This window comes from Pogonomyrmex barbatus, unplaced genomic scaffold, assembly GCF_055798465.1.
Source record: "Pogonomyrmex barbatus isolate J1 unplaced genomic scaffold, ASM5579846v1 scaffold17, whole genome shotgun sequence".
In the NCBI taxonomy this organism is placed as follows: Eukaryota; Metazoa; Arthropoda; class Insecta; order Hymenoptera; family Formicidae; genus Pogonomyrmex; species Pogonomyrmex barbatus.
In genome coordinates this window covers 6,357,862-6,369,436 of record NW_028297113.1, presented here as the reverse complement: position 1 = coordinate 6,369,436, position 11,575 = coordinate 6,357,862, and the positions used below count along the sequence as shown (strand labels likewise).

Below are 11,575 nucleotides of genomic sequence, written 5' to 3'. Positions count from 1 at the left end.
CATAGTTTATCTTCCTTCCTTTTCTCTCCCTTTGAAAAAGAAAAGAGAAAAAACAGACTTATTGAATACCAAGAAAGATAGAATGATGTTGTGTTGCTTTGTTACTAAACAGAAAGTACCTAAATCCCAGTCTACAATAGGTGATTTAAGCATTAAGCCATAAGAAATGGGCGAATCATAGTCGAAGAATAGGAGAATAATCGACTATGATTGGTCAATTTTTTATGGTTTAAAGTTTAAATTATCTATTGTAAACCGAGATTAATGGTTGCATTTAGCAGAGGAAGCAGCTTTAAACTGTTGTAAGGTTCTTCAATTTGATTTGTTTATACGTTTAGATCCATAAGGAATTAAGGGCAAAAGCCAATCATATCAAAGATTTTTACAAGAGTTCCAAAGTTGTTTTAATTGTTGTATTTTTGAATCTTGCTATTGGGAACACTGGTAGTTGGGAGTTTGGTAACCCTAAAAATTCGTGCATCGCGATACCATTCTGTGTGATAGTAATTGCGTGCAAATACGTTTGTAATATCTTTGTGTCAAATTTATCGACAATCTTAAAAGAAATATTCATGAATTCAAGTGAATTTTATTCGGGCTGGTGAGTAAACTTTCGGACAATTGAAAGTAACAATTGGCCATTCAGTCGAGTAGTTTGTCGGAACACTCGGAATCTCCCTTTTGCTTGCACAATGGAGATTCTGGGTTAATCAAAGCTAGCTTAATGCGTATTACGCGCCTTTATTTCTGAAACTGCGAGAACAGAGAGAGAATCTTGACGATTCTTATGAAATTTATGTATTTTATGTATTTCGAGGCATAGAAATTGAATTTACTTCAAAATATCTCTTTCGTCTTATTCCTCTCTATCCTTTTTTTCTTTTTAATTCCAATTGAACAATGATTTCGTACACGCAATACTGCGCATATCACGTGTAGGAGAAAAATAATAAATATAGACAGATGCAATGTTTACGTTTACATACATCGTTACATCACAAGATATTATTGCATGATATTATTGAATTTGTCAAGAAAATATATTAATAGACTGTTTTGCTTTCAAATTTTTTGTCAAAATTAAAAGAATAGATGAGATCTTTGAGTTTTATAACGTAATTAAAATTAAATAAAATTTATTTAATTTGAATGTTATGAAATACATAAGGACCATCCTTCCTTTCAATTTTGACCAAAAAGTTCAAAAGCAAAGCAATTTCAAATTTCAATATAAAAGTATGCTGCAACTTAAAAACAACACATTTTCGAACCTATGTTTATATCAACTTTTCTTGTCTTTGGGTCCCCATTCATCTCTCGAGCGATTGACCTCAACTTATGAAATATTCTGTATAAAAAAAGAGTCATTTTTATGAAGTAATTCTAACTCATCTAATTTTTGTTTCAGATTGCTTGAGCAAGATTCTGTAATATAACTTTAAGCATGTTTGGGCAAACTGGAAATACATCGTTCAGTATGTATATTTTATACATATATGTACATATATCTCATCTAAGAAATTGAGAACTTTTTAATTTAAATTTTTCTTTTTGTTTTTTTTGTTTTTTTTTGTTTTTTTTTTTTAGGTGGATTTAGTACAGCAACACAAAATAGTCCATTTGGCCAATCTGCATTTGGCAAACCCATTACTACAACAAGTTTTGGTAGTGGCGCAACACCTGTCTTTGGTAGTAGCAATACTTCATCACTCTTTAGTTCTAAGCCCACAGGTTCTACTACAGGTGGCTTGTTTGGAAATACCACAACGCCACCAGCATTTAGACAGCCCACTAATACGCAACCGTCTTTTGGAGGTAGCAATTCATAAATTGTTTCATTTGCATGTATAACTTAAAGAGCATTCTCCTGTGTATACTATCAAGACTGCATGCATTTGAAACATCCTTGATCATTATATATTTTCTAAAAAATATATATATATTTTTAAAAAATGCATTTTATAATCCAAAAATTTCGAAATATTTTGAAGAACAAAATATAACAAAATCATAAAAGACAAATTGACTTAATGTTAATCTTGATAGGATTTATTTTGTTGCCTGTTATATCATTTTCTGTGTTATGAAAAATATTTTACAATATTTACTCGATGTGATTTACTTTATAGGTTGATACTTTAGAGGTTGAACATTAAATCAATAAATGTTAAATATTAAACTTTGACTTGTCATATATTTGTCGTGTATTTAACAAATATATCTTTATTTTTTCTACAGGCTTTGGGACAACAAATACAAGCACTAATCTTTTCGGCACTCAACAAAATGCTGGTACAAACCTTTTTGGCACAAGTACAGGAACTTCGGCATTTGGTCAAGCGAATAAACCTGGTTTTAATTTCGGCACGACGTCTGGAACCAATCTGTTTGGACAACCACAACAGAATACACAACAAACTACTCCGTTCGGTCAAGCCAACACTACCCCAAATACAAATCTTTTTGGTTCAACTACAGGTAAATTACAAGCGCAACTGTGTATGTGTGTGTGTGGGGGGGGTGTAGTGTGTGTGTGCGTGCGTGCGTGCGTGCGTGCGTGCGTGCGTGCGTGCGGCGTGTACGCGCGCGCGCGCGTGTGTGTGTGTATTGTTTAAAGTTTCAAGTGCTTTAATTTTTTTCTATAGGTTTTGGCAATACTAACACCACCACTGTACCAACTGGTACTGTAGTAAAATTTACACCTCTCATTACAACCGATTCTATGTCCAAAAATGGAATATCACATAGTATTTCGGCCCGTCATTGTTGCATTGCATCTATGAAAGAATATGAATCAAAATCATACGAAGAATTGCGCTTCGAAGATTATCAAGTTGGAAGAAAGGGTACATTGTTCACACAAAAGCCAAATTAAATTTAACAAAAAGTGAAATATTGATCTATTTTTTTTTCTTTCATTTTTTGAACAGGTCCACAAACAGGACTTTTTGGATCATCAACGCAAACACCATTTGGTAGTACATCAGCTGGTACTAGTACAGCTGGAACTGGTAAGTTGTGCGATATATTTATCGATTTAATGAAGATATTCGAAATAACATGAATTAAACTGGACATATACAATGAACATGGCTGAACAAATAAAAATTGAAATTAATTTTGTAAATAATTATATATATTGTTATGCTACACAAACATTTGTACTTGTCGTTTTGTACAAGGCTTAATATTTATTTAAAGATTCTTAAAAATTTTATTTTGTTTGTTGAAGGTTTTGGATCAATGACCGGAGGATTTGGTACCACCAGCCAATCAGGATCAACTGGATTATTTGGAAAGCCCATTACCAATTTTGGAACACCAGCTACCACAACAACCAACAGTTTTGCATTCAATACACCTACTACAAATTTGTTTGGTACTAATACTCAAACAAAACCATTTGGTAGTAAGTTATTTTGTTTATTCCTGTATATATGTGTTATGAATTTCATCGACATTTTTTATATAGAATGTCGCAAAATTCGCACGCGAAATATACAATACATTTCTTTATACTAAAAAAAATAATTTTCTTTCTGGCAAAATTTTGTTTGAACCGTAGAATGTACATTGAAAATTTTAGTAAGAGAAAGATGATATTTTTTATTTTAGTAGTGTTCTACCTTTTCTATTTTTTTTTTGTTTTGTATTTACATTATTTTATTAAAGAATTGATATAATAATTTTTAAAGAAGTATGGAAAATATGAAATAATAAAATTTTATCTGTAGCAGCTGCCCCGACGCCGCTTTTTGGCAATAGTAGTACTAATCAAACTGCAGGAACAGGTTTTGGTATTAATACTGGACAGAATACAGGATTTGGATCTGCATTTGGTTCCACACAACCTAATCAGGTAATATACAATATATACATATTATGTATAGAAACCAAAATAATATTCAATTTTATTCACAGAGTATTGGACTGTTTAATCAGAACAAATCTGCTTTTAATATCCCATCGACGTCGACTAGTACTGGCTTCACTAGCTTTGGTCAACCAGCAACAAATACTACTACACCGTTGTTTGGTAATAAAACTACTACCACTGGATTTGGAACAACATCTACATTTGGTACTGCTGCACCTTCCACATTTGGAACTAATACAGGTTTCAATTCGGCTTCCAATACCGGATCGTCATTGTTTAATTCGTCATTTAAACCAGCTGGGCAAACATCAGGATTTTCCTTTGGGACTACATCTGCATCTTCTACTGGACTTGGTATTTTTTTATATACCTAATCCTATTTCATATTTCTGATCAATATTTAATGCTCTAATATTGTACGTATGTATTTATATTATAGGCACAAATACTGGATTAAACTTGGGCGGCGGTTCTTCATTGTTTGGGCAACAAAAGCCGGGTAGTTTGTTTGGAAATACCGCAAATAATACAACATTTAATAATCCTGGAACATTTGGATCTTCTACTTTTGGAACAGGCTCTAATATGATGTCTGGAACAGGAATGGGCTTGCTTAATGGAGGGTAATGCAATCTTTACACTTTAGTTATATTAACTCTTTCTTAATTTTTTAATTTTAAATCTTAATTTTTCAACTTGATCAATTAAAAGCTCTCTTGATTATATAAATATTTAATACTTATCTATGCTAATATACGTATTTTAGAGTGGCATCGAATCAAGCTAAAACGAATGGTTCTGTACCAGTGCATCAACAAATCTTGGCTCTCGTTTCTGCCCCATTTGGCGATTCACCATTATTGAAGAATCTTTTACCAGTAAGTATCTTGTTGAGGATATGTTGAAAAAGATTAAGAAATGTTATTGTAATTTATTTTTGATTGTATTTTGATTGATCTGTACAGGCATCTGGAAAAGCTGAAGAACTCTTAAAGCCCACAAATCCAACCTCAAAAGTATTAAACAGTCCGCAATACAGAGTTACCGCCAATAACAAATCTCCAAAAATCAAAACAAGAGTCGTCAGTTCTGCACAGTTATCTAAAGTAAGTACCAAATTAACTTTCAAATATATTAATGTCAAATATTCCAAAATATTTTATTATTATTATTATTATTATTATTATTATTATTATTATTAGACGAAATGATAAATTATTTTTTCATAAAACATTTATTTCAGAAATCTTTGTTTGATGGTCTTGAAGAAGAAGATCCCGTGATAACCGAAGCTTTCCAACCTCGGCCAAGTGCAAAACGTTTGGTGTTACGACCAAAGTCTGCGACAAATTCCTCAGTTGATTCTCCCGCTGAAAACGGAGAATCGAACGGAGTGACAAGAAATGGTATCACTGATGATAGGGCCGATACATCAGATGTAATACACAGTAACAATATTGAAGTGAACGATAAAGAAAATCACAGCCAAGACAATAATCGACTTTCCAATGATCGACGATCATCTACATCTTGGTAAAACACTTCACATTTTATTATCTTGTAATTTTATAAAATGTTATCGCAAATGTTAATGTAATTTTTAATGTAAATTGGAGTATTTTTAAATATAATTTTTTGTAGGTTGAAGTCGACACTTCCGCGAAAGAATAAAATTTATGAGTCGAACGATGAATTGCTTGAGGGGCAGCGATCACCCTTTTCTGGAACAAATATACCCGAGGAAGTAAATAATACGGTGGCCGAATTTAGATCGCCAAACAATTCGTCAAATACGAATCATTCAGAAACGATTAATTTGACCGAAGTCCCACTGAACTCTACTTTTGATGATAGAAATTCCGTGAATCTTTCTATGCCAAATGCAGGTAAATTTTCAAATTAAACAAAATTTTTCTCTAATAAGATTTTTTTAAACAAGCTTTTTTTCATTTTATTGCTTTTCGATTTTCAGAATCCAGTCAAGAAACAGACGATGGTTCATTCTCGATGTTACAATCTAATTGGAGTATGAACATGGCCAAAGTTACATTACGACGAGCAGGTTACTACACTATTCCGTCGCTCGATAAACTAGACGATTTTGTCTGCGGCGAAACCTGCATCGTACCAAATTTTACAATCGGCCGCGAGGGTTATGGCAATGTATACTTTCCGGATTCGTTTGATATATATGGCTTGAATCTCGATGAAATAGGTAATTTCTATAAATTATAATTTTTATAAACATCATGTGCTGTTATTTTATTTTTATAATATTAAGTATTCACATTTTATCACGACTAACTGATTGTTCTTTGAAAGAGGAATTATATTGATTGGCATTGTGTTTGTCATTACAGTACACTTCCGTAATAAAGAGGTAATTATTTATCCCGACGATGAGAAGAAACCACCGGTGGGACAAGGTTTGAACCGAAGGGCACAGGTCACTCTGGACAAAGTGTGGCCACACGACAAGTCGCTGCACGAGCCGATTACAGATCCACAACGACTCGCTGCAATGAATTATGAAGGCAAATTACGCCGAGTATCCGCGAAGCATGATACTCGTTTCCTCGAGTATCGACCAGAAACTGGCTCGTGGGTCTTCAAAGTCGACCACTTCTCCAAGTACGGTCTTAGTGATTCAGACGAGGATGACAATCAGATTCCGCCTAATGCGGAAGTAAAGAAATTGAAAGGATTTCCCGCACCTTTGCAAAAAGGCAAGTCTGTTGATCCATCTACTGCAACGAATAAGGAAGCAATCAATGGAACGATTAATGGAACGCTCGGCGATACGAAAATCGTAAACGGCAAGCATCCAAATGTTGAGAGCAATTTTTTAGGAAAAACTCCAATCAGCCGCTTCGCCTACAACGATCAGAGTTATGAGGAACGAGGAATGAGTCCCGTCGGGGAAAGTTCATTTAGCCGTGCTAGTTATACACCCGGGGATTACAGTTACGAAAAGCGAATGACTGTTAGTCCGATCGGCGATAATGCCCGAGTCGCTGGTACAGACAGCCATAAATTGCAGCTCATGAAAGCAAGCTTTTTTGACATGCACGACGAGGATATGAGCGAGGAAACGAGCAACGACATATTCCCCTCCGTACAGAAAACTTTGATACGTTATTTTCCAGATGTTAACGAGACCAAGAACGATGAAGCTTCGTACAACGCTATGATGTTGCGATCGACTCTTGCCACAAACGAAACGTTGTTTTCTGCATGTCCGGAAAACACGCTTTATACATCGAGCAAGAAGTCGCATTTATCGCGTACCAGCGTGAAGGATAAACAGCCAATTATTGAAAGAACGATCCTACCACGTATGGCCACCCCAGTAACGAGTGTTTTGAAATATCATTACGAAGTCGTACCGCTTGAAGAATCCAGATTGAACAAGTTGCGATTTCGTTGTATCGCCGACACTGGTATCTACATGGGCAGGATGTTTCGACCAAGTTGGGGTGCTGGTTTGACATTGCTGTCTTTAAGCACTCAAGATCAGGCAACTAAAATGCAACTGCGAAACACATTCAGTCAACTGAGTTGTTATGTGTCCGGTCGTTTTATCGACGACATCACGTCGACGGTGATCGTTCAACGTCTGCAGATCCTAGGTGGCGACGAGCACGACGCGAAATCATTCAAGGACAGTATAGAACGTCACTTGAGAATTCAGCTGGATCATTGTGTGATGGGTCAAGAGGGAGACTGTCCTACGTTCGATGTAGCAACCGATACTGCGAACGAAGCATTGCAATTGCATTGCACTTTGGCGCAGGATCTCGTGGAAAAGGAACAGAGACCGAACGAGGATGCCAACGACGAGCAATCACTCTGCAGTAGTGCCGCTGAAAGATCATTTCGTCAATACGCAAGTATTGTGTGGACCCTCTGCGTGGCACTCTGGGGAAATATCGATCAGGAAGCAATCAATAACACCAATGAAAAACATTATAACGTTATGATGAGGAGAGAAGCTGTAGGTGACTGGTTGAAGAATGTAGTGCAGAAGACGGTTGAGAGAGAGATCAAAAGCGTTGACAGCATTGAGACTAGAAACTTTCATGAGAAGATAATATTGTCGCTGCTTTCTGCTTGTAAGCTGGAGGAAGCTTGCCAAGAAGCGCGAAAGGCTGGGGATCATTGTCTGGCGTTACTGATGGCGCAACTGCGGAGCGGCGAATCAATCAAGAAACTGATCAAGCAGCAACTTGCCTTATGGCAAGAGACCGATGTGGATGAAAATCTCACGATCGATCGTCTGAAGCTATTCATGCTAATTGCGGGAGTGCCACTCATCTCTAGCAAACACGGCACTATCAATGTATGCGAGGATTTGGACTGGAAACGGGCTTTCGCTATCCATCTGTGGTACTTATCGCCACCGACTTGCTCGATCACCGATGCCTTGGACCTTTATGAAGCATCCTTCGATACAACGGAGGCTGAAGCGTACGCGGCAGTTCCGGAACCCGAATATAAGGAGAATGACTATGACGCCGAGTTGACTAATGGCAAGCGGATACACGATCTCTGCTTCCATCTTTTGAAATTGTACTGCACAGGAAATCATGATTTAGGCGAACTTTTAAATCCACTATCGTACACCGCTAATCCTTTGGATTATAGATTGAGGTAATTTCGTATACTTCGACATTTCAGGACATTTAGAAATTAGATAGACAAGTGTTATACGGATTCTTTATTTGTTTATTTATGCTATTTATTTTAAAATATCAATAGTTATTAATTTTCATATTTTCTAACTTATTGTTAAATATTCGATATTCTTTCGAATTTTAAAGCGAAATATATTAAGCGATTTATATATTTCGTCTTATGCAATAGTTGGTTGGTGCAACAAACGCTCGTAGCCTTGGGTTACACGCATCTCTCCGATCATGTTGCCGCATTAACACATACAAACTTTGCGAGTCAATTGGAGGCACACGGACTGTGGCACTGGGCGATCTTTGTAGTATTACATTTACGAGACTCCTCTAGACGACGAACTGCTGTACAAGATCTACTGTTACGTCACATAGAAATAGACGATACCCCGGAATATACGAAACGTGAACAATTTTTGAAGGAAGAGCTTGGTATATCATCAGTTTGGATCTATCAAGCTAAAGCCATTAAAAGTAGCATTAACAAAAGGTATTTAATATCTGGGATATACTAATTTACTAAACTAAATTAGATAAATTAAATAAAAAAGAAATAATTGATATGTTTGCCGAATAAAATAAAATTGTGCGTAATATTTAGAAAAATTCGATATTTGCAGGCATGGCGAAGCAGCTTGGTATTACATCCAGGCGGAACAATGGACTCAGGCCCATGAAATTATTATAGAACATCTGGCAGCTGATGCTATAATAAATGGTATCGATACGTTTTCTTTTTACATATCAATACTATATATTATTATAATTACATAATATTTTATATTACAGAAAATTATGAATATTTAAAATCATTATTGAGTCCGCTAGTCGAATGTAGTGGCACAATTAGTGGATGGTCGCATCAAGGAGAGCTCTTGTGGGAATACATGGAAATAACCAACGAGGTTAAGAAGCTATTAAAATCTGCTCCGGATTACTGTGGATTAACTTATCAAATGGAAGCGCTGAAACCTCGATTAACGGGCTTGTGTCAGAAGATTGATCAATTTCCATGCCCAACTGCTAAACATAGGTATGATCAATACATACCATTTACATCTCACTGTTTCTCCGTATGATAAAATTTTTCATATTTCTAGATTATGCCAGGCTGAAATTGCAAAGAGAAGTCTACACTTGACTAGGAATATGCTGCTACTACAGAAAAACGAGCAAAGGTCCGTCACAAAGTTGTTAATTCGTCTAATATCTCAGCTACCCTTACCAGAAGATTACGCGCAGCAGGAGCTTCGACCTATCGTTAATACACGTGTGACAGAAGTAATGCCCTAATGCGAACACGAAATAGCGTATACAAGTTAATTTAATAGTAAGCTGTAAAGTCCCGTTTCTTACTTTTCTTTTTTGCACAAGCTGTAATTGCATAGGAAATAACATGAGGGGTTTGTTTTTAAATCTTTTGGCCCGATGCAGTGTATACGTATTACAATGAATTACAGCGAACGAATTAATAACGAATTATATGATTCGTACAATAGTATTTGTAAAGTTGGAAATTTATAGACACGTGGCAAAATACATTAATATGTGATACTATTTAAGTCTTTCTTACATTTTTATCAATTTACGCACAAAATTATTGAGTGATTTAAGAAATTTGTGTGACTAACCGTGAAAAATGTTAAATATGTAACGAAGTGTAGTTGACTGAAATTGAAATTGATGAAGATCCTGAATGAAATAATCACAAAGAAACATTTCTCTATCATGTGTCACGGTTTTCTTGTGTACAATTTTTAGATATTGTCGCATTAGGTATCTTTTGGAATACGTTATGCGCAACTACGTGAATTTGTATGTATTATATGATATACCCGTCATATAATATGTATATAATCGTTATCCGTTTTCGCATTTCGGTTCTTCTTTTATATGTTCAGATATCTCTCGTCGCATATTAATACAAAATTTAGAAAAAAGTATATGTGTAATTAGCACGAATGTAAATTATTGCACAACTTGTATATTATGCTAAGTTGGACATGTTCGGACAAATGTATTCCGCGAAAACTTCTTAAAACAGTGCGCATTACAGATCTTTCCATCATCGGTAGAATAGATATTTTCGCGAGAAAAAAATAAGAATGCAGTGGTATAACTTACAATCACGAAACTAGTAGAATACGTATATGTGTATAAGAAATATTTGTATAAATGACACTAAGTTTTCACTCTTTTAAAGTTGAAATAAATAAATAAAATATTTACATATGGTTTCTGCATATTTCAAACGCAAGTATATATAAATGAAGCAAAAATATAAATAAATATATAAATTTTCTCCTCCTGTACTTAATTTTCTCAGATCTTCGATTTACTATTTGGAAATTTTTCAATTTGCATGCATCTTTTGCGATTTTTAACTTTGTAAAAACGTTTTTTTAATAAAATTGTAGTGAAAATTTAGAATCTAATAATACAAACAGATTTATAAAGTATAGTTAGAAAATAGTATGCATTTTTTGTTAATTTTATATTGGAGAGATGAAAAATTTTTCTGTTTTGTAATTATTGAATTTATGCTTTTTATCGAATATTGATGCGCAAATACAGATGCAAGACAGAAAACATTCGATTTTTCATTTTTTTGTCGCAATCTAAGATCAAAATAAAATCAGAATTATTTATATTTACTGGAAATGTTAAATTTATTTAAAACTTAACTTAAACATTAGTCATCAGTTCATTAAAATTGCAAATCTATGTATACAATTAGAGTTTTCTTTTTCGAAGAAAATTTCAATGATCGATAATCAACGATACTACTCTCTAGAATATTCCATCGTGCGAACCTCGTTTTTTGTCAATTTATTTCAAATGATCTCCCTGACGAGGACACATATCTCATGGCCGTGTTATTGCGTAATTCGCGCGCATAACGCTATTTCTGCCATGCTTGGACAAGTGTAACACGATGTTACCTTCGCCTCGCCATAGGAAAAGCTCTCGCTGTCTTTATGTAAGATATAGATATATGTTAAATCAATGATAC

The 11,575-nt window shown here is 34.8% G+C and overlaps 1 protein-coding gene across 1 annotated transcript; it reads left to right on the top strand.

The window, feature by feature from the left end:
* Positions 1 to 441: 441 nt before the first annotated feature.
* Nup98-96 (nuclear pore complex protein Nup98-96) lies at positions 442 to 10,792 on the top strand. The gene is made up of 20 exons (XM_089074450.1): positions 442 to 601; positions 1,409 to 1,475; positions 1,588 to 1,815; positions 2,239 to 2,478; positions 2,646 to 2,846; positions 2,931 to 3,011; positions 3,233 to 3,409; positions 3,735 to 3,859; positions 3,922 to 4,231; positions 4,317 to 4,500; positions 4,644 to 4,755; positions 4,843 to 4,983; positions 5,121 to 5,410; positions 5,519 to 5,763; positions 5,850 to 6,092; positions 6,238 to 8,527; positions 8,741 to 9,052; positions 9,183 to 9,280; positions 9,352 to 9,595; positions 9,663 to 10,792. The coding sequence occupies exons 2-20, from the start codon at positions 1,445 to 1,447 to the stop codon at positions 9,853 to 9,855; spliced, it is 5,745 nt and encodes a 1,914-aa protein (XP_088930576.1). The 5' UTR covers positions 442 to 601; positions 1,409 to 1,444; the 3' UTR covers positions 9,856 to 10,792.
* Positions 10,793 to 11,575: the final 783 nt, after the last annotated feature.

Excerpts from the sequence above, each read along its gene's own strand:
- Nup98-96 (XM_089074450.1), top strand. The coding sequence starts at position 1,445 with ATGTTTGGGCAAACTGGAAATACATCGTTCA. Across the intron at positions 3,860-3,921 it reads GTTCCACACAACCTAATCAG|AGTATTGGACTGTTTAATCA; the intron begins GTAATATACAAT and ends TTTTATTCACAG. Across the intron at positions 4,756-4,842 it reads TATTGAAGAATCTTTTACCA|GCATCTGGAAAAGCTGAAGA; the intron begins GTAAGTATCTTG and ends TGATCTGTACAG.